General features: G+C 42.2%; 1 protein-coding gene across 4 annotated transcripts in view; it reads left to right on the forward strand.

Annotated features, from left to right (window-relative positions):
- The window catches only part of slf1 (SMC5-SMC6 complex localization factor 1), a 121326-nt gene that overhangs the window by 50612 nt on the left and 43500 nt on the right, over positions 1–27214 (forward strand). For all 4 annotated transcript variants that reach the window (XM_060906945.1, XM_060906946.1, XM_060906947.1 and 1 more), the window contains exon 16: positions 16990–17066. In XM_060906945.1, the coding sequence (XP_060762928.1) occupies positions 16990–17066 (77 nt within the window). The remainder of the gene's footprint in view (positions 1–16989; positions 17067–27214) is intronic.

The following is a 27214-nucleotide window of genomic DNA, read 5'->3' on the forward strand; positions in this document are numbered from 1 at the left end:
GCAATATGCAGCTCCTCAGTAGTGTTGTGTTGGAAATGCCAGTAAAACAATGCCAGTTTTTAGGTTGTTTTTTTGTTTGTTTGTTTGTTTGTTTGTTTGTTTTTGTTTTTTTCCCCCTGCAGCGTTTAATTTGGATCATGTTTCAACAATCGTCTGAAATACCTCTGCACTTCTCCCTTCCAAATTTAATGGTTGCCATGAAAGTAATTCGAGTTGGCATAAAAGAAAAATATTATGGAGGGTTTTGATTCAAGTTTTACCCCTAAGAGTAATTTCACCATCTCAAATGAAACCCGTCTATACACTGGGCCTGACTCAGAGCACAAGTGGTACTCGTAATGTTTGTTTGCTAAATACAGTGTTCACTATTGAGATTCCATGCTCAGAAATGCCAGCGTGGTGCTCTCCATGTCTGTCATCAAATAATTTTACCCCTAATTATGTTCAGATAAGTTGCCCCTCCATTGTTCCCCAGTCCTTTCAGTCTTCTCTGAACCATTATTACGGAATAATACTAATGATAAAACCTGTCACAGGCACTATTAGTATGGTGTGTGTGTGTGTGTGTGTGTGTGTGTGTGTGTGTGTGTGTGTGTGTGTGTGTGTGTGTGAGAGAGAGAGAGAGAGAGAGAGTGTGTGAGGTGGCTGTAATGGAGCCATTGTCCCTCATCATGGGATATTAGTCAGGGTTAAGATGGTTAATGGAGAGAGATGAGCTTCTTGCGTTCTGATCAGGGCTCGGCTTGTGAATAAGAATCACACTGTTATATTTGAACAAAACACAGACCGGGCCAGTAAACTATTACTTTTTTTTTAATGCAGTGTGATGGACAAAAACTAGCTAATGGGTGGAAATTGGCAACTAAATTGGAAGAAAATGTGGTTCAGAAGAAAAAAAAAATCTTCTAGATGGTTACTCTGTTGCACTAACAGGAAGTGTGTGCCATGTTTTTCCTACAGTACTGAGCGTGCACCTTGCTGTGTGAATCGTATACTTTTTTTAATAGTATTCTCTACTTTCACATACCCATAATGTCTTGTGCCTTCGGGGGTAACCAGGTGCTATATTTGTTTCCGAAGTCAGATGTCCTCAGTCGTTTCTTCAAATTCACATGGGGAGGAATGACTTTTTTTTGCTGTGTACCAACTTGTTCAAATAACCATAAAAGGAATCCTGGTTTAAAGTTTTATAGAAGACCTAAAGAGGCGAAGCGTCGAAAAGCGCGGTTAGACAGAATTTGCCGTCAGAATTTTGCACCGACAGACAACACGCGACTGTGTTCTGCACACTTCAGTGGTGGAGTAAAGTCTGATGATGATTCAAGTCACGAAGCTTATAACCCCTCTGTCTGGGTGTTTGGTCATAAAAAGTGCAAAGACCGAAAAACAAGGACGAGTCAAAGAACTGAAAAGGACGACTTTATTAAAGGATCAACTCCCAAAACAAAGCACAAATGATAGTGTAAGTAAGCTTACATGTACTTCTGTTTTTAGTGTTTATGCAGGTAGATTGTAGTATTTGACCCTGTCGTCCTAACAGCTTCATCTAACAGCCCAAAGACTGTAGTAATCTGGTAGCTCCAGGAAAATCAGAGTGAAGGAAATCAAAATCAACCAAAATTTAAAAAAATAAATTAGACAGTCCTGCTGTGTTTGCAGTACTGACTTGACTGAGTGAATTCCTTGCTTGTGTTCTCATGCACGAAGCGTTTTGTATTTTCTTACGGCTTTCTCGTCATAACCAGCACCCAGCAAAAACCATTTCACTGTGGATTCTTCTATGATCAGTGTCGATCTTTTAACTTGTGCAGGTCAGTAATTGTTGGAACCCCCGTGTTGACAGACGAAAAAGGCTGCTGACCGTCACCCAAAGTGGAGATGTTCAAAGCGTTCGATACAATATTTACAAAGGCTTTTTTACCATTTGATTTCTCAAAGTCCACAGAAAAGGCTTTGCAGATTTCTTTAAGCTTATGGTTTAGTTCAGGGGTTCCCAAACTTTTCCATGCCAAGGCCCCCCAAACAGCATTAGCTTCTGGCCGGGGGCCCCCTTTGCAAACCCACAGACAATGCTACAAAATATGTAAAGAAACATCAACTTTTAGAATGTTTCTCTTACTTTTATTCAATAGTCAATAATTGTTACATTTGTTTAGCATAAGAATATTATTAACTAACATGTTTTCAACACGGGCGGCACGGTGGTGTAGTGGTTAGCACTGTCGCCTCACGGCAAGAGGGTCTGGGTTCGAGCCCCGTGGCCGGTGAGGGCCTTTCTGTGCGGAGTTTGCATGTTCTCCCCGTGTCCGCGTGGGTTTCCTCCGGGTGCTCCGGTTTCCCCCACAGTCCAAAGACATGCAGGTTAGGTTAACTGGTGACTCTAAATTGACCGTAGGTGTGAATGTGAGTGTGAATGGTTGTCTGTGTCTATGTGTCAGCCCTGTGATGACCTGGCGACTTGTCCAGGGTGTACCCCGCCTTTCGCCCGTAGTCAGCTGGGATAGGCTCCAGCTTGCCTGCGACCCTGTAGAACAGGATAAAGCGGCTAGAGATAATGAGATGAGATGTTTTCAACACAAATATTTTCGCACTGAACAATAAACTGTATAACCTCCTGTAGTACCTGATTCAACTCGTTATCCATCCTTTTTGCGACCAGTGCCTCGCGATGGAGCATGCAGTGTGTGGCCACTACATGCAGGGCCTTCTGCTCAATGAGAGTGGTCACTCCACTGATCTTCCCGATCATTGCTGCGGCTCCGTCCGAACACCCCCACACAACGGGTCCAGTCCAATCCGTTAGACTCGATGTAATCGTCCAAAACTTGAAAAATGTCTTTCCCAGTAGTTCTTCTTTCAAGTGCTTTACAAAATAGGATTTCCTCCACAAATCTTTCCTGTGAAATAAACCTGATGTACACAAGCAGTTGGGCCTCATTGGATAAATCTGTGCTCTCATCCAGCTGAAGTGCGAAGTATTCGCTGGCTCTCACCTGCTCCAACAGCTGAGCAGATACGTCTTGAGCCATGTCACCAATCCGTCGGCTCACGGTGTTATCAGAGAGTGGGACAGCATCGATTTTTTTTTTTTTTTTTTTTCCCAGCATCCTCACCAAGCAATTCTCGGACAATGTCTTTGGTGGCTGGTAAAATCAAATCATCTCCAATTGAGTGAGGTTTTTTAGCACGAGCAATGATGCCTTCAGGGCCCGCTCGGGGACAGTAGCTTGCTGGGTGAATGCAGCAGATTGCCTGACCAAATGCTCTTCTTTGCGTCTGAAGAAATCTACTGTTTTTTTGGCATCTGTCGGATGTTTTTGTACCAAGTGACGCTGAAGTTTCGAAGGTTTTAAGCACTCGTTTGACAGGGTCTCCAGACAGAGGACGCATTTCGGGCAATCATGGCCATTTTTCTGTATGGCTGTAAAGCCATACTTCATGTATGCTGCCTCATATTTTCGGATTTTAGTTGGCCAGGACTTCTTAGTTTTTTTTTCGCAGCAGTGTCCTCCACAGCAGGGCTGTTGGTTTGTTCCTTCGGTCTCTTCTTCAAAAACCTGTCCATTTTGCGCTAGCAATACACTAGCTTGAGGAGCAAAGCAGCTTGATAAATGGTGCAACATCACAGGCAATCGGAGAGATGAGCATGGCAAACAACGTTTCGATATGGTGTATTATTAATAATTATATTTTATAATGATTAATTATAATACATTTAATAGTTATTTTTAAAAAGTATATATATTTTTTTGCAAATTTTTTGTCATCGTCCCTCCAACTTTCTGAGGCCCCCCTAGCGCCCCCTGGCGGCCCTCACTTTGAAAACCACTGGTTTTAGTTAGTTTTGACACTTTTAAGGTTTTAGGGAGATTTAAATTTGAAAGATTTGAAGTCCGTGTGCAACGCCATGGTTTAGTTTGTTTTTATATTTTGGTTACCCCACCAAACACACAAAGCATTATGGGTAAAATGAAAGTAATCAATTGAATAAAAGTAACAAGAAAGTGATGTACTTTTATCATAAACTTTTGTTTCAGATTTGTTTTTGTTGGGAAACCAAGAGCCATATAAACATCAACCTTCCTTAACTTCTTTAATAAGGAATAATTTAGACTTAAGTCGAATCCCAAATGACTTTATGTTGACTTTAAAGTACAGTTTGGGGGGGAACTGGTTCTACAACACAACGTTTTTTCTCTTAAACATATTTTCAGTGCAGCTATTCACATGAAATGTTGAGCAGATGTTGGCATTAATGCAGTAACACTACACAGCAAAAGAAATCATAATATTCCAATCCATAAAAAAATGTTATGTGCAATAAAGTGGAATGACGGGGGGGGGAATCTGCCTTCAAAATAGAACTTGATACTCATGAGCTCATGAAAAATCTTGTGTGTGAAATGCTTGGTGTTCAAGTAGTGTTACTGTGAGAACACTGAAGCAACAGCAACATGGACACCAAAAGATTCCTTGTTCAGGCTAATGTTAATAATTTAGCAAGCTAACAAGTGGGTAACATAAGGTGAGGTCACTGGGAGCATCAACATTTTCCTTACACGTATAATAAGATATCGAAGACAACTGTATGTCTAATATATTGTAATTTTGACTTATCCATTGAAAATACTACAAGATGGGGGTGTTCATATGGACTCTTCTTATGAACACGGTAAACATGACCCAATTTGAAGGCACCACTAGAGCCCTTGCACCGTCAATGTGACCCCCATAGCAACGGTAACTACGCCAGCATGACAGGGCATGCTTGTAGTGCTTCATTCAGCCGAGTTAGTTGTTATTGATCAGTATAGGAAGAAATTGATCTTCGGGGGGGGACTAGAGATTTCTAAATGTAGAAGGGGGAAATGGAGTAAAAAAAAAAAAAAAAACGGTTCAGCGGGACTCTGTGTCGAACACCGAGGTCAAAAACCCTATGGTATGCTCACTTCATTTCCGGAGGACCCCTGTCTTGGTGAAGGTGAGGCGATGCTGAGCCGCTGTGTTGCTCATGCTCACTTCACTGTATAAGAATGAGCACCTTGCAGCAGTTGTGAAATTAAAATTTTTTTTTTTAATTGCAAAAGTATTCACCCCCCTTGTTGTTTGTCCTGTTTTGTCGCATTACAAGCTGGAATTAAAATGGATTGTTGGAGGGTCAGCATCATCGGATTTACACAACATCCCTACCACTTTAAAGGTGAAAATTGTTCTTTTATTGTGACACAAACAATAATTCAGATGAAAAAACAGAAATCTGGAGTGTGCATAAGTATTCACCCTCTTTCATATGAAACCCCTAAATAAGAGCTGGTCCAAACAATTTACTTCATACCGTAAGTCACATAATTAGTTGATTAAGATCCACCTGTGTGCACTCAGTGTCACATGATCAGTCACATGATGTCTGTATAAATCAACCTGTTCTGGAAGGACCCTGACTCTGCAACTCTACTAAGCAAGCAACATGAGAACCAAGGAGCCTCCAAACAGGTCAGAGACAAAGTTGTGAAGAAGTTTGGGTCAGGGTTGGGTTATAAAAAAAAAAAAAACCCAAACTTTGAATATCCCAGGGAGCACCATTAAATCCATTATAGCAAAATGGAAAGAACATGTCACCACTACAAACCTGACAAGAGAAGGCCGTCCACCAAAACTCACAGACCAGGCAAACCGAGCAATAATCAGAGATGCAACAAAGACACCAAAGATAACACTGAAGGAGCTGCAAAGATCCACAGTGGAGATGGGAGTATCTGTCCATAGGACCACTTTAAGCCATACACTCCACAGAGCGGGGCTTTATGGAAGAGTGGCCAGAAAAAAGCCATTGTTTCAAGAAAACACTTTTGGAGTTTGCCCAACAGCATGTGGCAGACTCCCCAAATTCATGGAAGATTCTCTGGTCAAATGAGACTAAAATTGATCTTTTTGGCCATCATGGGAAACGCCATGTGTGGCGCAAACCCAACACCCTGAGAACACCATTCCTACAGTGAAGCATGTTGGTGGCAGTATCATGCTGTGGGGATGTTTTTCATCTGCAGGGACAGGAAAGCTGGTCAGGACTGAAGGAAAGATGGATGGCACTAAATACAGGGCAATTCTGGAGGAAAACCTGTTTGAGTCGGCCAGAGGTTTGAGACTGGAATGAAGGTTCATGATCTAGCAGGACAATGACCCTGAATATACTGCTAAAGCTACACTGGAGTGGTTTAAAGGGAAACATTTAAATGTCTTGGAATGGTCTAATCAAAGCCCAGACCCCAATCCAATTCAGAATCTGTGACATAACTTGAAGATCGTTGTACACCAACATAACCCATCTAACTTGAAGGAGTTGGAGCAGTTTTGCCTTGAGGAATGGGCAAAAATCCCAGTGCCTAGATGTGCTAAGCTGATAGAGACATACCCCAAGAGACTTGCAGCTGTAATTGCAGCAAAAGGTGGCTCTACAAAGTATTGACTTTGGGGGGTGAATACCTATGCACACTCCAGCTTTCTGTTTTTTTCATCTTAATTATTGTTTGTCACAATAAAACAACAATTTTCACCTTTAAAGTTGTAGGCATGTTGTGTAAATCAGATGACACTAACCCCCCCAAAAAATCCATTTTAATTCCAGCTTGTAATGTGACAAAACAGGACAAAGACCAAGGGGGATGAATACTTCTGCAAGACATTGTAAATCTCTAGTTTTTTTTCTCCTGACGATGAATTACTTTTGGCAAGTTAAAAAAACCTGATGTCTTTGTTTCATTCAGAACAATTTACGCATCCAACAACACAACAAAACCTTTCCATACCCATCAACAACAACTACCTCGTCTGAATGAAGCACTACAAGTGTGCCCCCGTCATGGTGGCATAGTTACCGTTGCTATGGGGGTCACATGACCGTGCCAAACCTCTGTAGCATTGAAGAAAGCCAGTAAGAAACCCAGGTGATTGCACTAATTAATTGTCCTACCTGTGCTCGTTAAAATCAGTTGGGTTATTGTATGTTGCTAGGTTAGTACTTCCACTCTTTAAAACCGGGAACACACCTCTGTCACGCAGGAAACGTATTATGAAGTGCAGAAGCAAAGAGCTCTCCCGAGGCCTCCACACGGTTGTTGAGCAGCATAGTCATGGCACTGGTTACTGATGGATTTCTCAGCTCCTAAATGTTCCTATAAGCACCATCATTCAAGGAAGGAACATCATTCAACCATCAGTCAGCCACACACAGGAGCTCCTCACAAGATTTCTGACTGGGCAGTCAGAAGGTTATGGCCCTTTTCCACTACCCTTTTTCAGCTCACTTCAGCCCACTTCAGCCCGACACGGCTCGCGTTTCGACTACCTCAGAGCAGCACGACTCAGCTCGCTTCAGCCCTACTCAGCACCCAAAACTCGCACGGTTTTGGAGTAGGGCTGAAGCGAGCCAAACCGAGCCAAGTGGGGCTAGGGGCGTGAGGAGACACTCCCCTGTGCACTGATTGGTGAGGAGGAGTGTCCTCACATGCCCACACACGCCCCGCGAGCACGCTGGGATCTGTAAACCCGGAAGAACAAGAATTACGAGAATTTCTGAAGCCTTATGCGCCTCGCCTCATCTATACGCTCTTGCCAGTATCTGTTGGCGTTGTCGGTGACAACAAGCCACAGCACCAAGACCAGCAACACTAACGACTCCATGTCCTCCATGTTTATTGTTTACTATCTAGGTCGTGAGACTACCGCTTAAAAGGTCACTGATGTCACTGTTTGCGCCGCCTAACGACATCACGTGATGTCCACCCACTTTCGCTAACTCCACCCAATGTGTCCACCCACTTCCAGCCAGCACGGTTCAGCGCGGTTGTAGTCGAAATGCAACTCCAACAGCCCCACTCAGCTCGACTCAGGTCAACTCAGCACGGCACGGCTCAGCCCAACTCAGCCGCGTTGGTAGTGGAAAAGCGGCATTAGTCAGATGAGTAGCACAAGCGCTGTAGAAAGGTCTGGAAACAGTGGGTACAGTCATCAGAGAGAAAGCAATCGGCAGTGCATGCCTCAGCCATGGTTTCCATTCTTGATCACCCCAGAAGACTCCATTACTGAAGAAAAGGCGTGTTGAAGTTTGCTACAGAACATTTGGAGAAGCCTGGAGATTACTGGAAGAATGTAGTGTGCTCAGATGAGACATAAAAAATCTTCAAAGCACCATGTTTGGATCGGAACGTTACGATTATGTTTTGCTGTGCAGTTTTATCGCATTAACACTAATGTCTGCTCAACATGGCGCATGAATAGCTGCAATGGAAATGTGTTTAATTGAAAAATAGTTTTTGTGTTGAATACTCATTTCCCCCACTGTACACTAATTATTATTATTATTATTATTATTATTATTATTATTATACATACGGGCCACTTTTTCCATGGAATAAAAACCTGTATTCTCTTCCCTTCTAGTGGGTTTATTACCTCACCCACAACGGATTAAGCAGGACGGGGTATTGTAATCAGTGTGGTTTGTTTGTGTGTCTGCCTGCTAACAATCTAGCGTCTAGACTGTTGCACCGATTGACTTCAGATTTTCAGGGTAGGTAGGTAGTGGTCTGTAGATTACCCGATTTAAATTTTGGGGGTAATCGGGTGAAGGTCAAGGTCACCGGAAAGGCTGGCGAGGTTTGTTTTGCCTGGCAACACTTGTTGATGGCATGCAATATTGTTAGCATATTGCTTATCCTCTGTGTATTATGCCACTTTACCCAATGGAGAATGAGCGTGCAATATTGTTACAATATTGAACTTTGTCAAGACAACACGACGTGACACGTCAGAGACGTAAAACTTCCACATTAGTGAGCGACAGTGACAATTTGTAAACAAACATGGCTGCCAGATTTGCTTCGTTAAAAACGGAAGGTTTTGAGAGAATTTTGGCTGCCAGGTCGCTCCATTGTGTTTAGCTGTTGATGTTGATTTTAAAAGTAACTAAGTAAATTACACAGGGAAAATAATAATAATAATAATAATAATAATAATAATCAGCACTGCACTAGCAGTCACCTTCGCTAACACTACATTGGCTAGAAGGTAATTAGACTGCTGTGCTAACAGCATAGAATCCCAGGTAAGCTAGCATTGGCCTTTGCTAATGCTACTGCTATGCCGGGTGGAAGATAACTGCTTGCTGCACTAACAGTACTGAGTCACGGGTAAGCTAGCATTGGCCTTTGCTAATGCTACTGCTATGCCGGGTGGAAGATAACTGCTTGCTGCACTAACAGTACTGAGTCACGGGTAAGCTAGCATTGGCCTTTGAGAATGCTGATATGAAGAGTGTGTATGAATAATAATACAGTAATAATAATAATATTGGCTGGCAGCGCTGTCGCCTCACAGCAAGAAGGTCCGGGTTCAAGCCCCGTGGCCGGCGAGGGCCTTTCTGTGCGGAGTTTGCATGTTCTCCCCGTGTCCGCGTGGGTTTCCTCCGGGTGCTCCGGTTTACCCCACAGTCCAAAGACATGCAGGTTAGGTTAACTGGTGACTCTAAGGCCCTGTTTACATTATTTCGAATCAGCGGATCATCAGATTAACGTTTTTAAAACGATTCGCGTACACACACAAATAGCAGGAAGTGAAGTCCGCGCCGTTTTTCAGCAGTCGCGTCACATGACCAACGTGGCATGACCAACGCCAGCGAATCAGGAAGGTGGATGTCACACCAGCGAATCAGGAAGGTGGATGTCACAGTGACGTTGTCCAATGACGACGTCAGCTAGAGCTCAGCACTGCGTATCCTCGTTCCTCAATGTTTACACAGCACCGGATCAGATACGTACTGGGTTGAATACGTGGGCCCTGGCGGATTCAAATTGTTCCGCCTGTGGAGTCGTTTCCCGGCGTTTTAATGTGCACGGACAGTGCATCCGCAACGAAAACGATACGGATACGGTCTAATGTAAACACCACCTAAATTGACTGTAGGTGTGAATGTGAGTGTGAATGGTTGTCTGTGTCGGCCCTGCGATGACCTGGCGACTTGTCCAGGGTGTACCCCGCCTTTCGCCCGTAGTCAGCTGGGATAGGCTCCAGCTTGCCTGCGACCCTGTAGAACAGGATAAAGCGGCTAGAGATAATGAGATGAGATATTGGCTGGCTTTTTTTTTGTGGTCCATCAGATATATTCCATTCAGCTACTTGTCTTCGACTCATTCAGTATCATGCTAGCTGAGTGGAATATATCAGATAGACCATGAAAAAAAGCCAGCAAATATTATTTCAGTGTATGTAGTGCCTGCCAGAATTATTACCACCCTTCATATTTTTTTTTAATAAAATAAACATTACATGCAATTATTCAGCACTTACAGTGCTGTGTTCTTACAAAAAAAGTGTGTGTGTATGTGGTTTTTTTCATATTCCCTCCAAAACCCTAGCTGATTCTGCCTGGAGGTTCAAACAGAGCTTTCAACAAGGCGATGAGCCAAACATACTTCGAAACCAAACAGAAACACAAAATCGGTGTTTTTGCAATGATGATCTTGGTCACTGAATTTGAACCCTACTGAAATCCTGTGGTGTGAAGTCTACGTACGACAGTTTAGTGTCATGAATGAAGGCATGGACAAGGCAGTGGACCCTCCACAAGTGTCTCTAGCCTTGTTGCAAATGCATCATGTGAAATACTTGTGTGTGTGTGTGTGTGTGTGTGTGTGTGTGTGTGTGTGTGTGTGTGTGTGTTTAAGTGAAACTATACAGTGTTTGAGCTCAAAGTATCACGTGTTTATTCTTTTTATACATTCATTTTTGTTCCTTTTAATGAGTTATTCTGGAGAGTGCTGTCGGCTGCAACGTTTTAGAACCTGCACATACAGTGAGCTATATTATTTGGGATTCATTCAAATAAACAGCATGACCCTTTCATCTAATTGATTACATTAATGCATTCAGTGCACGATGATGTCAGTCTTGTGTTGTCATTTAAAGAAAATGTCTCACAAATTAAACAAATTGAGTTAAATGTGTGTTCTTTATTTAAAAAAAAAAAAGCGGCATGCTGAATTTGTTCTTAACGATGTAACCACTAAAGTGATGAAAATAGACGGGACTATTTTTGTCAGAGAGACCGCCGTAACGCCATCGTGCGTGATGTCATTTTCCGCGAGCACAACAGAGGTGGACAAGTGCATGCTAGACTAGACTATAGTATAATATTATGGTCTAGCATGACTTCTCACAAAAATTATGGCAATGCAGTATTAGAAAAGGAATCAAAATAAAGTAGTGGCGAGTTTATTGCCTGTTTATTTAAAAATATGTGTATTTACCTGCTTATCTTCCATCTGTTTGATGTGTGACACGGCGGTGCGCTGTCATGCTGAAGGTGTTTTGTGGTGAAACAAAGTCAGGATCGCATCTGGCTTCAGTTGTCGTTTCTGCCTCGTGTCTCGCTTCTTCCCAGTGATTTTTTTTTTTTCTCATCCAAGTCCTCCACAAAACAATCTCATCTCATTATCTCTAGCCGCTTTATCCTGTTCTACAGGGTCGCAGGCAAGCTGGAGCCTATCCCAGCTGACTACGGGCGAAAGGCGGGGTACACCCTGGACAAGTCGCCAGGTCATCACAGGGCTGACACATAGACACAGACAACCATTCACACTCACATTCACACCTACGCTCAATTTAGAGTCACCAGTTAACCTAACCTGCATGTCTTTGGACTGTGGGGGAAACCGGAGCACCCGGAGGAAACCCACGCGGACACGGGGAGAACATGCAAACTCCGCACAGAAAGGCCCTCGCCGGCCACGGGGCTCGAACCCAGGACCTTCTTGCTGTGAGGCGACAGCGCTAACCACTACACCACCGTGCCGCCCCCCACAAAACAATCTTCTGTAAAATGCTTACCGCACAATTTGCTGTTTTTTCCAGTAGTAAAGCTTTTTCACTTTACTTGATGAAGCCACTTGGCGAAACGTCTTGGATCCAGGACGGAATGAAGAAGACGTGCGGAATCCTACGTCACACAGCACCACCCTCGTTTTCATCTCGTAATACATCCATAAATCTGGCTAATCCAGTACGGCCACGCCCAGAGAAATGACCCAATGGACTGATGTTACAACTTTATCATTTTTTTTTTAAAGCTAAAGTCCGCTTAATTTTTTTTCCGTCAAGAACATCTTGTATTAATGTATAATGATGACATTTCATAACCTGGAAATAAAAAAAAAAATCCTGGTTAATCGCTTTAAAAATCCACTGTAATTTCATGACCTATATAATTTAGTGTCATGTTTGTGACCATAGCTGTTTTGCTATGGAAAGAAACTGCATTGTAAATGTCTGGACTGTGAGTGCTTTTTCTCCAGCATGCCACATTTTTATAGCCCGGCTCCACTCGGGATTCTCATCTCCTCATCCTCCTCAGCATGAGGGTCCTCTCCCATCACTGTGGCTCCCAGCAGTGAATCAGACAGGAACACGGAGTTGCTCTCTCCAACCCATCTGCCCCAATCCAGCCTACAGTGGAGAAGCACTCACAAGCCCATTTAGCCAGCTTTCTTATAGACTGCTTAGGACTTCAGCTCTGTCCCTTTGGATAAGAGGCACCAGAGAGTGTCCCGGTGTGGGCTGTAGTTATGAGCCTCTAAAAGGAATTACACACTTTGATGTCTAGGTCTCCACTTTGGCTTGACAAGATGCTGCTCTCTGGCTGTGGTACTGATCTAATGATATCTCAAGATCCATTTGGCATGATGTGTGTGGTCGAGTGGGGTGGTTTCAGCTGTTCTCATGCGAGACAAATAGTATGTTCTGGATGTTCTTGCAGGCTGTGGGGCAGTAAAATTGTGTGTATGTGTGTGTATGTGTGTGTATATATATATATATATATATATATATATATATATATATATATATATATATATATATACACTAATGCATCTCAAAAAATTAGAATACCATGAAAAAGTTCCTTTTTTGTCATAATTTAATTCAAAAAGGTAAACTTTCATATATTCTATATTCATTACATGTAAAGTGAAATATTTAAAGCCTTTTTTGTTTTAATTTTGATGATTATGGCTTATAGCTCATGAAAATCAGAAATCTAGTCTCTCAAATTATTAGAATATTCCCTAAGATCAATCAAAAAAAGGATTTACAATCCAGAAATGTCCAACTTCTGAAAAGTATATTCATTTATACACTCAATACTTGGTTGGGGCTCCTTTACCATGAATTACTGCATCAATGCGGTGTGGCATGGAGGTGATCAGTCTGTGGCACTGCTGAGGTGTTATTGAAGCCCAGGTTGCTTTAATAGTGGCCTTCAACGTATCTGTATTTTTGGGTCGGATGTTTCTCATCTTCCTCTTGACAATACCCCATAGATTCTCTACGGGGTTCAGGTCAGGCAAGTTGGCTGGCCAATCAAACACAGTAATATCATGGTCAGCAAACCATTTGGTAGTAGTTTTGGCACTGTGGGTAGGTGCTAAGTCCTGCTGGAAAAGGAAATCAGCATCTCCAAAAAGCTCGTCAGCAGATGGAAGCATGAAGTGTTCTAAAATCTCCTGGTAGATGGCCGTGTTGACTTTGGACTTGATAAAATACAGTGGACCAACACCACCAGATGACATGGCACCCCAAATCATCACAGACTGTGGAAACTTCACACTGGGCTTCAAACACCTTGGATTCTGTGCCTCTCCACTCTTCCTCCAGACTCTAGAACCATGATTTCCAAATTAAATGCAAAATGTACTTTCATCTGAAAAGAGGACTTTGGACCACTGAGCAACAGTCCATTTCTTTCTCTCCTTAGCCCAGATAAGACACTTCTGACATTGTCTCTGGCTCAGGAGTAGCTTGATATTAGGAATGTGAAAGTTGTATCCCCTTTCTTGAAGATGTCTCTTCGTGATGGGTCTTGATACACTGACACCAGCCTCAGTCCACTCCTTGTGAAGCTCTCCCAAGTTCTTGAATCAACTTTTCTTGACAATCCTCTCAAGACTGCGGCTATCCCTGTTGCTTGTGCACCTTTTCCAACCACCCTTTTCAGCAATGACCTTTTGTGGCTTACCCTCCTTGTGGAGGGCATCAGTGATTGTCTTCTGGACAACAGTCAAGTCAGCAGTCTTCCCCATGATTGTGGTTGTGTGTATTGAACTAGACCAAGAGATACACTGTGTTCATACTGTTTTACTCAAACTCGAAATGAAATAATCTAATATTTTGAGATGTGTGTTTTTTTTTAATGTTTTTGTACTGTATGCCATACTGATTTAAAATAGAAAAATGCTTGAAACATTTTCGTTTGTGTAATGAGTCTATAATATATAACATTTTCACTTTCTTAAATAACTGATGGAAAATATTGAACTTTTTCACAATATTCTAATTTTTTGAGATGCACTAGTGTGTGTGTGTGTGTGTGTGTGTGTGTGTGTGTGTGTGTGTGTGTGTGTGTGTGTGTATGTATTTAACCCTTTCTCCACTGCAAAGCACTGTATCGGTCCCATTGTCACTATATCAACATGACACGAATCATGAATACGGTCTCGTGTATTGGTCTCGATTATTACAGCAGACCACTATTCTGGTCTCGCTGTAGTAGGGAAACACCTGTGTATTGTCTACGCCGATTGGTTGAGAAGCAGGCTTGTAGTACTCGAGTCCGACTCGTGCCCTAATTTTAAGGACTGGTGACTTGACTTGGACTTGAGCACTGATGACTCGGACTTGTGCATTAACTGCATTGGGACTTGGAAAATGGAGACGAGGACTCTGATTTTTTTTTTCTTTATTTTTTGTAACATGCCATAATAATTTGGCATAAAATATTTATATCTACAATAATTTTGTACTAATTTCGTATATGTGTCACACCTGTGCGACTTGGCGCATGCATCAGATAGACTCTTGGGCGCGCGCCGGACAGCGCACACGCGCCAAGCAGACTCTCGCGTAAACGACTCGCACCTGCACAAGATTAAGGCACAATCAGTGCGCCGATATAAAAACTGTGAAAAAACACTTACTTTGCGAAGTATCGAGTTGCGTTGCTGACACATTATCGAGCCTTATTTCCTTGTTTGGTTTCCTGATCCCTGGTTTCCTGTTTCTCGTCTTTGATTCTGCCGAGTCTACGATAGTCTGTTTGTGCTTCGCTCGACCTATTGGCTGTTTCACTGTTTTACAATTTTGCTTGCCATTCTGGATCGTTTACCGTCTTCACTTATATTAATAAACACACCTTCTGCACTTGCGTCCATCTCCCAACCATCTCTGACAGAATACTTCACCCTCCCTGACAAAGAGAATGCACATTCACCTGTTCATACGTCATGTTCAGGAACAAACTAATGTTAATGGCGCTGAAACAGCCACCGTCAAGTGGTGCAGGTGGAGTCTTGGACTCGATTCAGATCATTAGTGGACTTGAATTATTTTTATTTTTTTTTCTCCTCAATGACTTGGACTTGACTCGGACTTGAACACTGGGGACTCGAGACTGGACTCGAGGTTTAGCAACTCGACTACAACACTGTTGAGAAGTCAGGATTTCCTACAATGTTGTTTTCTGTTAATTAGGGTTATGCATCTTTCTTTCAGCAAATATTAGTGGATAAAATGCAAATTTATTTGCAGATAAAAGGCAAATTGTTCAGTTTATTGGTCGTAAGTGTTACATATTCTCGAAGCAGAATTCCTCTAGTTTCCAGTGGTACCGAATATGTCACTATGGCGTGCGCATACACACCACTAGTTCACCATATTTTCTTTTAAAATTGTGTACTGGTTTATATTGAATATCACAAAGTTACTTAGTGTTATTGGTATTTATAACTTTTTATATTATATAGTGTATTTATTATAAATACAGAGGTCTTCTTTTGGCTGCTCCCGATTAGGGGTCGCCACAGTGGCTCTTTCGTCTCCATTGCTCCCTGTCTTCAGCATCCTTCTCTACCACACCTGCCACTTTCATGTCCTCTCTCACCACATCCATGTATCTCCTCTTTGGCCTTCCTCGTTTTCGTTTGCCTGGCAGCTCCATCCTCAACATTCTCCTTCCAACATGCTCTGCATCTCTTCTCAGGATGTGCCCGTACCATCTCAGTCTCATCTCTCTTAGCTTCATTCCCAAGCTCTCCACATGTGCTGTCCCTCTGATGTGCTTGTTCCTTATCCTGTCCAACCTCCCATCGCAAACCTTAACATCCTCAACTCCGCCACCTCCAACTTTGCCTCCTGTCTCTTCGTTAAGGGTACGGTCTCCAATCTGTACATCACAGCTGCTCTCACTACTGTCTTATACATCTTACCTTTCACTTTTGCTGGGACTTTCCTATCACAAATGACTCCCAAAATCCTTCTCCAACTGCTCCACCCTGCCTGCACTCTCTTTCTCACCTCACTATCGCAGCCCCCGTTTTCCTGCACAGTTGATTTATAGAAAATTGTGCACACTGATTTGGTGAAGAAATTCTGGCTATTTCTCGACAATCGCCTCGAGTGACTCAGCAAAATGGCAGCCAATCACTTTGCCACTGTAAATGAGGAAGAATTACAAATAATGAAAGAAAATACTGTTCTTAAAAGCACTAAAGATGCTACGAAGTTTGGTCTAAAACTTTTCAAAGGGAAGGTGGAATTATGATTTATTTTATTGATTTCAAAGCAAAGTATTTTATGTGAGTCGGCATAGATAAGCGACACAAGTTTGCGCCGCGCTGTTTATTACATTTGCATGCCACTTTTGAAGTTTGAAATAATTTTTCATACAATTCTATTTTTTATTTAAAATGATCACCTGTGTATTGATACTAAAACAATTATCCACTTCAGGCTCAGTGAATATCGGTGAATAATAACCTTGACTTCATCTCAGTTATTATTCACCGATATTAACTTTGCCTTTGGTGAATAATTGTTAAATAGCAGTCTGTATATGAAGTTATGCCGTGGTGAAAGAGTTAAGTTGTGGCTCATGTGTTTGTTCAGAGAAAGAGAACATGTGGGTGGCTCAGGTTTGGTGAAGGACAACGTGCCAAAAGGTTTCCATCGAGTCAATTCTGCAGGTAAGAGCTCAGCTCATCATCATCCTCCACCCTTTTGGCATTCTCATCCCTTCTTGCACCATCATATGAATTTCCAGGCTGTCTGTGAGTCCTTAAAAAGCTGTCAAATTGCTTAAATTTACAACCCCTATTCCTAAAAAGTTGGGACACTGTGTAAAACATAAACAAAAACAGGATGTGAAGATTTGCAAATCATGGAAACCCTATATTTCATTGAAAATAGTACAAAGGCAATGAAATCAAATATTAAAACTGAGAAATTGTATTGCTTTTTGAAAAATATATGCTCGTTTTGAATTTGATGTCAGCAACACATTTCAGAAAAGTTGGGACAGGACAACAAAAGACTGAAAAAGTTGTGTAATGCTAAAAAAAAAAACTAATTAGGTTAATTGGCGACAGGTCAGTAACATGATTGGGTATAAAAAGAGCATCCCGGAAAGGTGGAGTCTCTCAGAAGTAAAGATGGGGAGGGGTTCAGCGCTCTGTGAAAGACTGCGTGGACAAACAGTGCAACAGTTTAAGAATAATGTTCCTCAATGTAAAATTGTAAAGAATTTGGGAATCACATCATCTATGGTCCATAATATCGTTAAAGATTTGGAGTATCTAGAGAAATCTCTGTATGCAAGAGACAAGGCTGAAAATTGACATTGGATGCCTGTGATCTTCAGGCCCTCAGAAGACACTGCATTAAAAGCAGACACGTGTCTGTAATGGAAATCACTGTATGGGCTCAGGAACACTTCAGAAAACCATCATCAGTGAAAACAGTTCATTACTGCACCTACAAATGCAAGTTAAAACCAGATATAAACAATATCCAGAAACACTGCCACCTTCTCTGGACCCAAGCTCTTTTATGATGGACTGAGGCGAAGTGGAAACTTGTCCCGAGGTCTGACGAATCAAAAGTAGAAATTCTTTTTAGATATCATGGACACCACGTCCTCCAGGCTAAAGAGCAGAGGGACCATCCGGCTTGTTATCAGTGTACCGTTCAAAATCCAGCATCTGTGATGGTATGAGGGTGCATTAGTGCACATGACATGGGTAGCTTGTACATCTGGCAGGGCATCATTAATGCTGAATGATATTTGCACATTTCGGAGCGATATGCTGCCATCCAGGCAAAATCTTTTTCAGGGAAGGCCTTCCTTCTTTCAGTAAGACAATGCCAAACTGCTTTCTGCGCATATTAAAACTGCATGGCTCTGTAGTAAAAGAGTCTGGGTGCTAAACTGGCCTGCCTGCAGTCCAGACCTGTCTCCCGTTTAAAACATTTGGCACATTATGAAGCACAAAATACAACAAAGGAGACCCTGAACTGTTGAGCAACTAAAACTGTATATCAGGCAAGAATGGGACAACATTTCTCTTTCAAAACTACAGCAGTTGGTCTCCTCAGTTCCCAGACATTTACAGAGTGTTGTTAAAAGTAGAGGTGATGCAACACTGTGGTAAACATGCCCCTGTCCCAATTTTTTTGAAACGTGTTGTTGACATCAAATTCAAAATGAGCGCATAATTTACAAAAGACAGTTTCAATAATTGATATGTTGTCTTTGTACTATTTTCAATGAAATTGAGAGCTTTGCCTTTTGGCTCAGCTCCTTCTTCACCACGACGGACCGGTAAAGCGACCGCATCACTGCGGAGGCTGCACCGATCTGCCTGTCGAGCTCACGCTCCATCCTTCCCTCACTCGTGAACAAGATCCTGAGATACTTAAACTCCTCCACTTGAGGCAGGACTTCTCTACCAACCTGGAGAGGGCAAGCCACCCTTTTCCGGTCAAGAACCATGGCCTCGGACTTGGAGGTGCTGATTCTCATCCCAGGCGCTTCACACTCGACTGCAAACCGCCCCAGTGCATGCTGAAGGTCCTGGTTTGAAGAAGCCAACAGGACAACATCATCCGCAAAAAGCAGAGATGAAATCCTGTGGTTCCCAAACAGGATTCCTTCCGGCCCCTGGCTGTGCCTAGAAATTCTGTCCATAAAAATTATAAACAGAACCGGTGACAAAGGGCAGCCCTGCCGGAGTCCAACATGCACTGGGAACAGGTCTGACTTACTGCCGGCAATGTGAACCAGACTCTTGCTCCTTTCGTACAGGGACCTGACAGCCCTTAGCAAAGAGCCCCGAACCCCATACTCCCGAAGCACCCCCCACAGAATACCACGGGGGACATGGTTGAATGCCTTCTCCAGATCCACAAAGTACATGTGGACTGGTTGGGCAAACTCCCATGAACCCTCAAGCGCCCTATGAAGGGTATAGAGCTGGTCCAGTGTTCCGCGACCAGGACGAAAACCGCATTGTTCCTCCTGGGTCCTAGGTTCGACTATTGGTCGAATTCTCCTCTCCAGTACCCTGGAGTAAACCTTCCCTGGGAGGCTGTGAAGTGTGATTCCCCTATAATTGGAGCACACTCTCCGGTCCCCTTTCTTAAAAAGAGGGACCACCACCTCAGTCTGCCACTCCAGAGGCACTGTCCCCGACTGCCACGCGATGTTGCAGAGGCGTGTCAACCAAGACAGCCCCACAACATCCACAGTCCTAACTTTTTTGGAATTGGGATTGTACAATTACATCAAAGGCCTTGATGAGTATTTAAGTGTTAGTCTATATTACAGGATATATAATATAATGCATATTTCTTTGTATTTTGTTAACTAATGGGCCGTTTCACAATCAGGGTTTACTTTTCGGGTCCACAGTAATCCAAAAATCAGACCTCAGATTTGTGTTTCTGTGCTATACTGTATACTGGGTGTGTTACCTGTGGTGAGAAGACATCAGCAATATCATGTATTTCTAAGACTGACCCACTTTCTTATAGTTCACAAGAGTAAGGGATACGAAGTGGAAAAACTGTTGAAATGGATGTGATTTTAAGTACAAATGTTCAAGTCCTGTGGAGCGATGTTTGTACACGGTGGTAACTGTAATAACATCTGAAGTGGTGACGATCCCTGTGGTTTTCCAGAGAGGACACTTTTTGACGAACTCCCGTTTCAACCACACGTGAAGCTCTGTTCCAAAAGTGTCTTGCATCTGTTTCAAGTCCTGTTTTTTTTTTTTTAATATATAAGCTGTGCAACAGCAGAGTCTTTTGCTTCAAAAGAGACAAATATTTTCTTCAAGCCATTTACAACCTCCTCATATGGTAAGTGTTTGTTTTCCTGAGAGGACGTTTTTGATGGACGAAGGATCCTGTTGGAGGAACTTGGTTTACAAAAAATGTAACTTCCACTTAAATGCCTTTCTATTGTGAATGAAAGTATAGTATACGTCCCAAAGTAAAACCTAATTAGTGCTACAAAATGCAATTCTGAATTTAACCTGTAAAATCTAAGTGTAATGGGGGCGTCGTGGCTCAGGTGGTTAAGGCGCCATACCATGAATGCGGGCGACCCGGGTTCGATTCCGGCCCGAGGTCATTTCCCGATCCCTTCCCGTCTCTCTCCCGCTCATTTCCTGTCTCTACACTGTCCTATCCAATAAAGGTGCAAAAAGCCCAAAAAAATATCTTTAAAAAAAAAAAAAATCTAAGTGTAATAATTAAAGTAGAATTAAATGAAATGACCACAAGGTCAAAACTGAGCCACATTTGACTCTTACAAACATATTTATAAGAACTTATGAGAGACATTACTGCTGTACGTAGGGCTGGTGTGTCCCTGTAAAATAAGATATAAGAAACTCGAGCATATGAGTGCATCTCAAAAAATTAGAATATTGTGAAAGGTGTTTTTTTTTTTTTTGTTTAAATGGAATTCAGAAAGGTAAGCTTTTCTGTATTCATTACACGTAAAGTGAAATATTTCAAGCCTTTTTTGTTTTAATTTTGATAATTATGGCTTATATAACTCATGGATATCATAAATCCAGTATCTCCGTTTACTAGAATATTTCCTCAGATCAATCAAAAAAGGATTTACAATACAGAAATGTCCAACTTCTGAAAAGTGTGTTCATTTATACACTCAATACTTGTTTGGGGCTCCTTTAGCACGAATTACTGCATCAGTGCTGTGTGGCGTGGAGGCGATCAGCCTGTGGCACTGCTGAGGTGGTATTGAAGCCCAGGTTACTTTGATGCCGGCCTTCAGCTCGTCTGTATTTTTGTGGCGGTTGTTTCTCATCTTCCTCTTGACAATACCACATAGATACTCTCTGGGGTCGAAGTCAGGTGAGTTGGCTGGCCAATCAAACACAGTAATATCATGGTCAGCAAACCATTAGGTAGTAGTTTTGGCACTGTGGGCAGGTGCTAAATCCTGCTGGAAAAGGAAATCAGCATCTCCATAAAGCCTGTTAACAGATGGAAGCATGAAGTGCTCTAAAATCTCCTGGAAGATGACTGTGTTGACTTTGGACTTGATAAAACACAGCGGACCAACACCAGCAGATGACGTGGCACCCCAAATCATCACAGATTGCAGAAACTTCACACTGGACTTCAAACACCTTGGATTCTGTGCCTCTCCAGTCTTCCTACAGACTCTAGGAGCTTTGATTTCTCAATGAAATGCAAAATTTGCTTTCATCTGAAAAGAGGACTTTGGACCACTGAGCAACAGTCCAGTTCTTTCTCTCCTTAGCCCAGGTAAAACACTTCTGATGTTGTCTCTGGTTCAGGAGTGGTTTGATATTAGGAATGCGACAGTTGTAGCCCCTTTCCTGAAGATGTCTGTGTATGGTAGCTCTCGATGCACTGACCCCAGCCTCAGTCCACTCTTTGTGAAGCTCTCCCAAGTTCTTGAATTTACTTTTCTTGACAATCCTCTCAAGGCTGCGGTCGTCCCTGTTGCTTGTGCACCTTTTCCAGCCAGCCTTTTCAGCAGTGACCTTCTGTAGTTAACCCTCCTTGTGGAGGGTGTCGATAATCGTCTTCTGGACAACTGTCAAGTCAGCAGTCTTCCCCATGAACGTGATTGTGTGTACTGAACTAGACCGAGAGATGCACGGTATTTATCCTGTTTTACTCAAACTGAAATAGTGATTTTGCACTGTAGTCCATAATGATCAAAATTAAAATAGAAAAATACCTGAAACATTTTAGTTTATATGTAATGAGTCTAGAATGTATTAAAATTTCACTTTCTTCAATAACTGATTGGAAAATATTTTTCATGAAACAATTCTAATTGTTTGAGATGCATTCGTGTATATACTGGACCTATTTGCAGGACTTTGTTGGTGTTATTCGAAAAGACAACCATAATTGTGAAACAGCCCAAATAGACCAGGTTTCTGATTGAGGCAGTTTGGTATTTTACCTGTACAGCTGGAAGCATGTTGAGCGGCAAAGTCTGCAGATGAAATATGGCAAAAAGCCTGGAAATAACCGATGAGCCACTTTCCTTATAAAACTGCACAACTGGATAAAAACACTGACAATAACCTGATTGCATAAGTGTGCACACCCCATAACTATGTATTTCTTCTGTTAAGCCACCTTTTGTTTGTAATACAGCACTCAAGTCTTTTTGGGTTAGAGTCTACCAACATCTTGATTTGCCAAGTGGATTTCACTCTTCCTTACAAAAATGCTCCAGATCTATCAAACTGCAATGGGATGTTCTGTACTCAGCCCTCTGCAAGTCATTCCACTGGTTTTTAATAGGAGTTAGATCTGGGCTCTGACTGGGCCATTGCAGTATGTTGATTTTCTAATTCTGAAGCTATTCCTTTGTTGACCTGGATTTGTGCTTTGAGTCATTATTTTGCTGGAGATTGATCCATCCATCCATCCATCCATCCATCCATCCCAATCCACATCCATCCATCCTTATCCATCCATCCATCCCAATCCAACCCGAGCCGTTTTTTTTTTTGCCAAAACAGATTTAAGCAATAGCTCACAAGCAAGAATGTATTTAGGGCCAGCCTTAATAAATTATTTGTTGGTGGTAACATGGTATGAAAAATTCCAGTAGGTAGGCAGCAAAAAAAAAAATGTTTTTCCCCTTCAAGATCACCAGGTATTTGCAGAGGATTTTTTTCCCCCCGTTCAAGATCACCAGGTATTTATAGATAATTTTTTTTCAGACAGGCCATGTAAAAACACACATTACATACATTACACGCCTTGCAACAGTATAATTCATCTCATCTCATTATCTCTAGCCGCTTTATCCTGTTCTACAGGGTCGCAGGCAAGCTGGAGCCTATCCCAGCTGACTACGGGTGAAAGGCGGGGTACACCCTGGACAAGTCGCCAGGTCATCACAGGGCTGACACATAGACACAGACAACCATTCACACTCACATTCACACCTACGGTCAATTTAGAGTCACCAGTTAACCTAACCTGCATGTCTTTGGACTGTGGGGGAAACCGGAGCACCCGGAGGAAACCCACGCGGACACGGGGAGAACATGCAAACTCCGCACAGAAAGGCCCTCGCCGGCCACGGGGCTCGAACCCGGACCTTCTTGCTGTGAGGCAACAGCGCTAACCACTACACCACCGTGCCGCATCTGATAATGCTTTAGAAAAATTTAATATATGACACAGAACAAGTTTATAACTTTAGTTAAGTATCAAAATGTCACTAACATGTGACACACAACACAAAGTTCGATATCCAAATCAAACCCTCCATTTAATATAATGTCAGAAACTATAGATCTGCACTGAACAACTTTTAAGAATCTTTCTAACACTACATAGGGCCAGAAAAAATCCATGTCTGACATAAAAATATATAACTTTTAAAGTATCAAATGTCGCAAACTTGTACCACATGACATTTGTAATATCTGCAAAAAGTAATATGGAAGCAGTGATTGCATCTAAACTACAGCGTTAAATGTGAAACTTAAGAAGTAAAGTCAATCTCGAGTTCATCAGCACTGGCAGTAAGTTTCGCGTTCCCCCTTGTACCATGTGTACGAATGAAAATGTACGTGACTTAGATCAGCATCCTCGTCTATACAAATATCCGATATGTGACATTTGTCTACATTTTCTATGAACGCACTTTTGAAAGTTTTAGAACAATCAATGCGCACCATTTTATTGATTTTAGTGTCGTTATTCACTGCTGTAGATATTAAAAACAGCTTGCAGTCAGCATGGTCGTTGGACGGCATTTTAGTAAACGCGCTGAACAACCAATGAGACGGCGGTTTTCTTTTCACCGTGTCAAATGGACCAGTCACTAGGTGCTACACATGTTGGTTTTGGCAACAGTCAATAAGGGTATGGTGTACGATGGGGGCCATTCGGCAGGCCTAAAAGGGTTTTTTGTTTGTTTTTGTTTTTTTTAAGTACGAATGATTGACCTGGGGGTGGCACGGTGGTGTAATGGTTAGCGCTGTCGCCTCACAGCAAGAAGGTCCGGGTTCGAGCCCCGTGGCCGGCGAGTGCCTTTCTGTGTGGAGTTTGCATGTTCTCCCTGTGTCCGCGTAGGTTTCCTCCGGGTGCTCCGGTTTCCCCCACAGTCCAAAGACATGCAGGTTAGGTTAACTGGTGACTCTAAATTGACCGTAGGTGTGAATGTGAGTGTGAATGGTTGTCTGTGTCTATGTGTCAGCCCTGTGATGACCTGGCGACTTGTCCAGGGTGTACCCCGCCTTTCGCCCGTAGTCAGCTGGGATAGGCTCCAGCTTGCCTGCGACCCTGTAGAATAGGATAAAGCGGCTAGAGATAATGAGATGAGATGATTGACCTGCAAATTTTTTTGATGGGTTTTATTTATTTATTTATTTATTTATTTTAAATACCCAGCCAGGTTACCGCCAACAAATAATTTTTTAAGGCTGGTCCAGTCAATATGACTGCACATTTATGAATGCATTATCATTTTTATCCAACAGTTTTCTAATAGTGAGTAGCTGATATTTCAGACACACACGCACAAAAAAAAAAAAAATATATAAATATATATATATATATATATATATATATATATTTGTCAACTGGGAGGTCCGTATCGTGAAATACCATGACTGAGGTCTTGAAAGTACTGAGCGAGGCCCTTTTTTTTCTTTACCAAATTCTAACAGAAAACGAGAGCGCCCGAAAGGGAAGGGAGAGCCGAGCCACCATTTTGAATCCTCATTCACGGCTGTAATGCAAATTGCTTCCTCCTCGGTATACAAGTGCACTTCCATGGCAGGAAAAAAACTACATTTTGCCGCCTATGTAGTCCCCTATTTATACAAATAGGAGTAATTCAGGATTCAGCCATGTTTTTGCTCGGCGTTAGCAAGAAGGCTTTTAGCTTTCTCTTGAAATGTTTTCTTTTATTTCTTCTTCCTCAGGGTAGTAAAACTCACTTTCGCTGTGAACACTGTCGTTATCGCTATCCATGCTGTAAAATTAATGCTATTCTCCTGAGAAATGCTGGCAAAAATGTATAAGATTTTTGATAATCTTATAAATAAATCTTATAAAAAAAGATAAATGTTGACAAAAAAAAATCTGCTATGTTTGTTGTTGTGAACGAGCGAGTTGCCAGAGGTCCGTAACTGGGGTCCGTACCGTAGGATACAGACTTGCTCACCAGCCAATCAGAGCGCGGGATTTGGACCGCGAAAAAAATAAGGTCAAATAATTTTGTTTATTTTTGCTCTGCGAATGGATCCTGAAGAAGCCACAATCACCGGTAGCCTGTTGCCTAGCTGGCTCACGATGATTCGTCCATTCCTGTTAAAGGGGCATCTGGAGAAATTGGCGTCCCCTCTTCCTTTTTGTCTTAATCTGATGAGTTTTCATATTTTAAGTCAGTGGTAACTGTGTATTCATGAAAATGTATTGTTTGCCATGTCTGCTGATGTCACTCGCTCTAACGTAGTGCTGTAGTGTTTCAGTGGGACTGTTGCTAGATTTGAGATTTTACATGGTGAACAAGTACAAGCAGGATGATGCAAACAGTTCTGAAAGTGACCAGTACTTTCCAGATATTTCTGCGTCTCATTTTAATGTTGCTGTTTGTCTCCTGGCAGCCTGTTTTTTTCCACTTGTTGATAATGGCCTTCATTGTGCTCCATGGTACGTCTTGTGTTTTGGAAATTCTTTGTGCCTCTTTCCTGATTGATACTTTTTGACAGTGAGCTCTCATACATCGGGGTTCTTCAGTTTTATCCGCAAAGGGCTGGAGTGGCTGCAGGCTTTCATTCTAACCAGGCAGAAGCCACACCTTGTTTAATCTGTTCCTCGGGGTTGCCAGTCAACTACTATGTCCAGATGTTGTATCTCATGGATTTTATTATTTAATTTTGATTCTTGCACAACATTTAAAAAAAAAAAAAAAAACTTGGGACGGTAAAGCATTTACCACTTTATAATGATGCCATTGCTTCTCAAAGATGTTTAGGGACTGAAGACACCAAATGATGAAGTGTTTCAGGTGTTATTTTGTCCCGTTCTTCCGGCAAACAGGTCTTTAGGTGTGCAACAGTACGGGGTCATTGTCATATTTTTCATTTCAAAATTCACCACATATTCTCTGTTGGGGACAGAAGGGACAGGCACCCTCTTCCTCCACAGCCATGCCTTTGTAACGTGAGCAGAATGTGGTTTTGCATTGTCTTGCTGAAATCTCCCTGGAAAAGATGTCGTCTTGAAGGCAGCATACAGCGCCCTCCACAATTATTGGCACCCCTCGTTAAGATATGTTCTTAGGCTTCTAATAATGTTTTTTAAATAATATAGGACAACAATGCAAAAAAAGACAAAAATCCAACCTTTAATTCAAGTGCATTTATTCAGTGGAAAAAAAATCCCACATTAAGAAATAATTTTTTTACATGAAATCATGTGTGCCACAATTATTGGCACCCCGATGTTAATACTTTGTACAACTTCCTTTTGCCAACAAGACAGCATTTAATATTCTCCTATAACATTTCACAAGATGGGAGAATACAGAGAGAGGGATATTCGACCATTCCTCTTTGGACAATCTCTCTAAATCATCCAGAGTCCTGAGTCCTCTCCTATGCACTTTCCTCTTCAGCTCACCCCACAGGTTTTCAATTGGGTTGAGGTCTGGGGACTGAGATGGCCATGGGAGGAGCTTGATTTTGTGTCTGGTGAACCATTTTTGTGTAGATTTGGCCACATGTTTAGGGTCATTATCTTGCTGAAAGACCCAGTGATGACCCATCTTCAGCTTTCGAGCAGAGGT

Source organism: Neoarius graeffei, chromosome 24 (genome assembly GCF_027579695.1).
Source record: "Neoarius graeffei isolate fNeoGra1 chromosome 24, fNeoGra1.pri, whole genome shotgun sequence".
Classification (NCBI taxonomy): domain Eukaryota; kingdom Metazoa; phylum Chordata; class Actinopteri; order Siluriformes; family Ariidae; genus Neoarius; species Neoarius graeffei.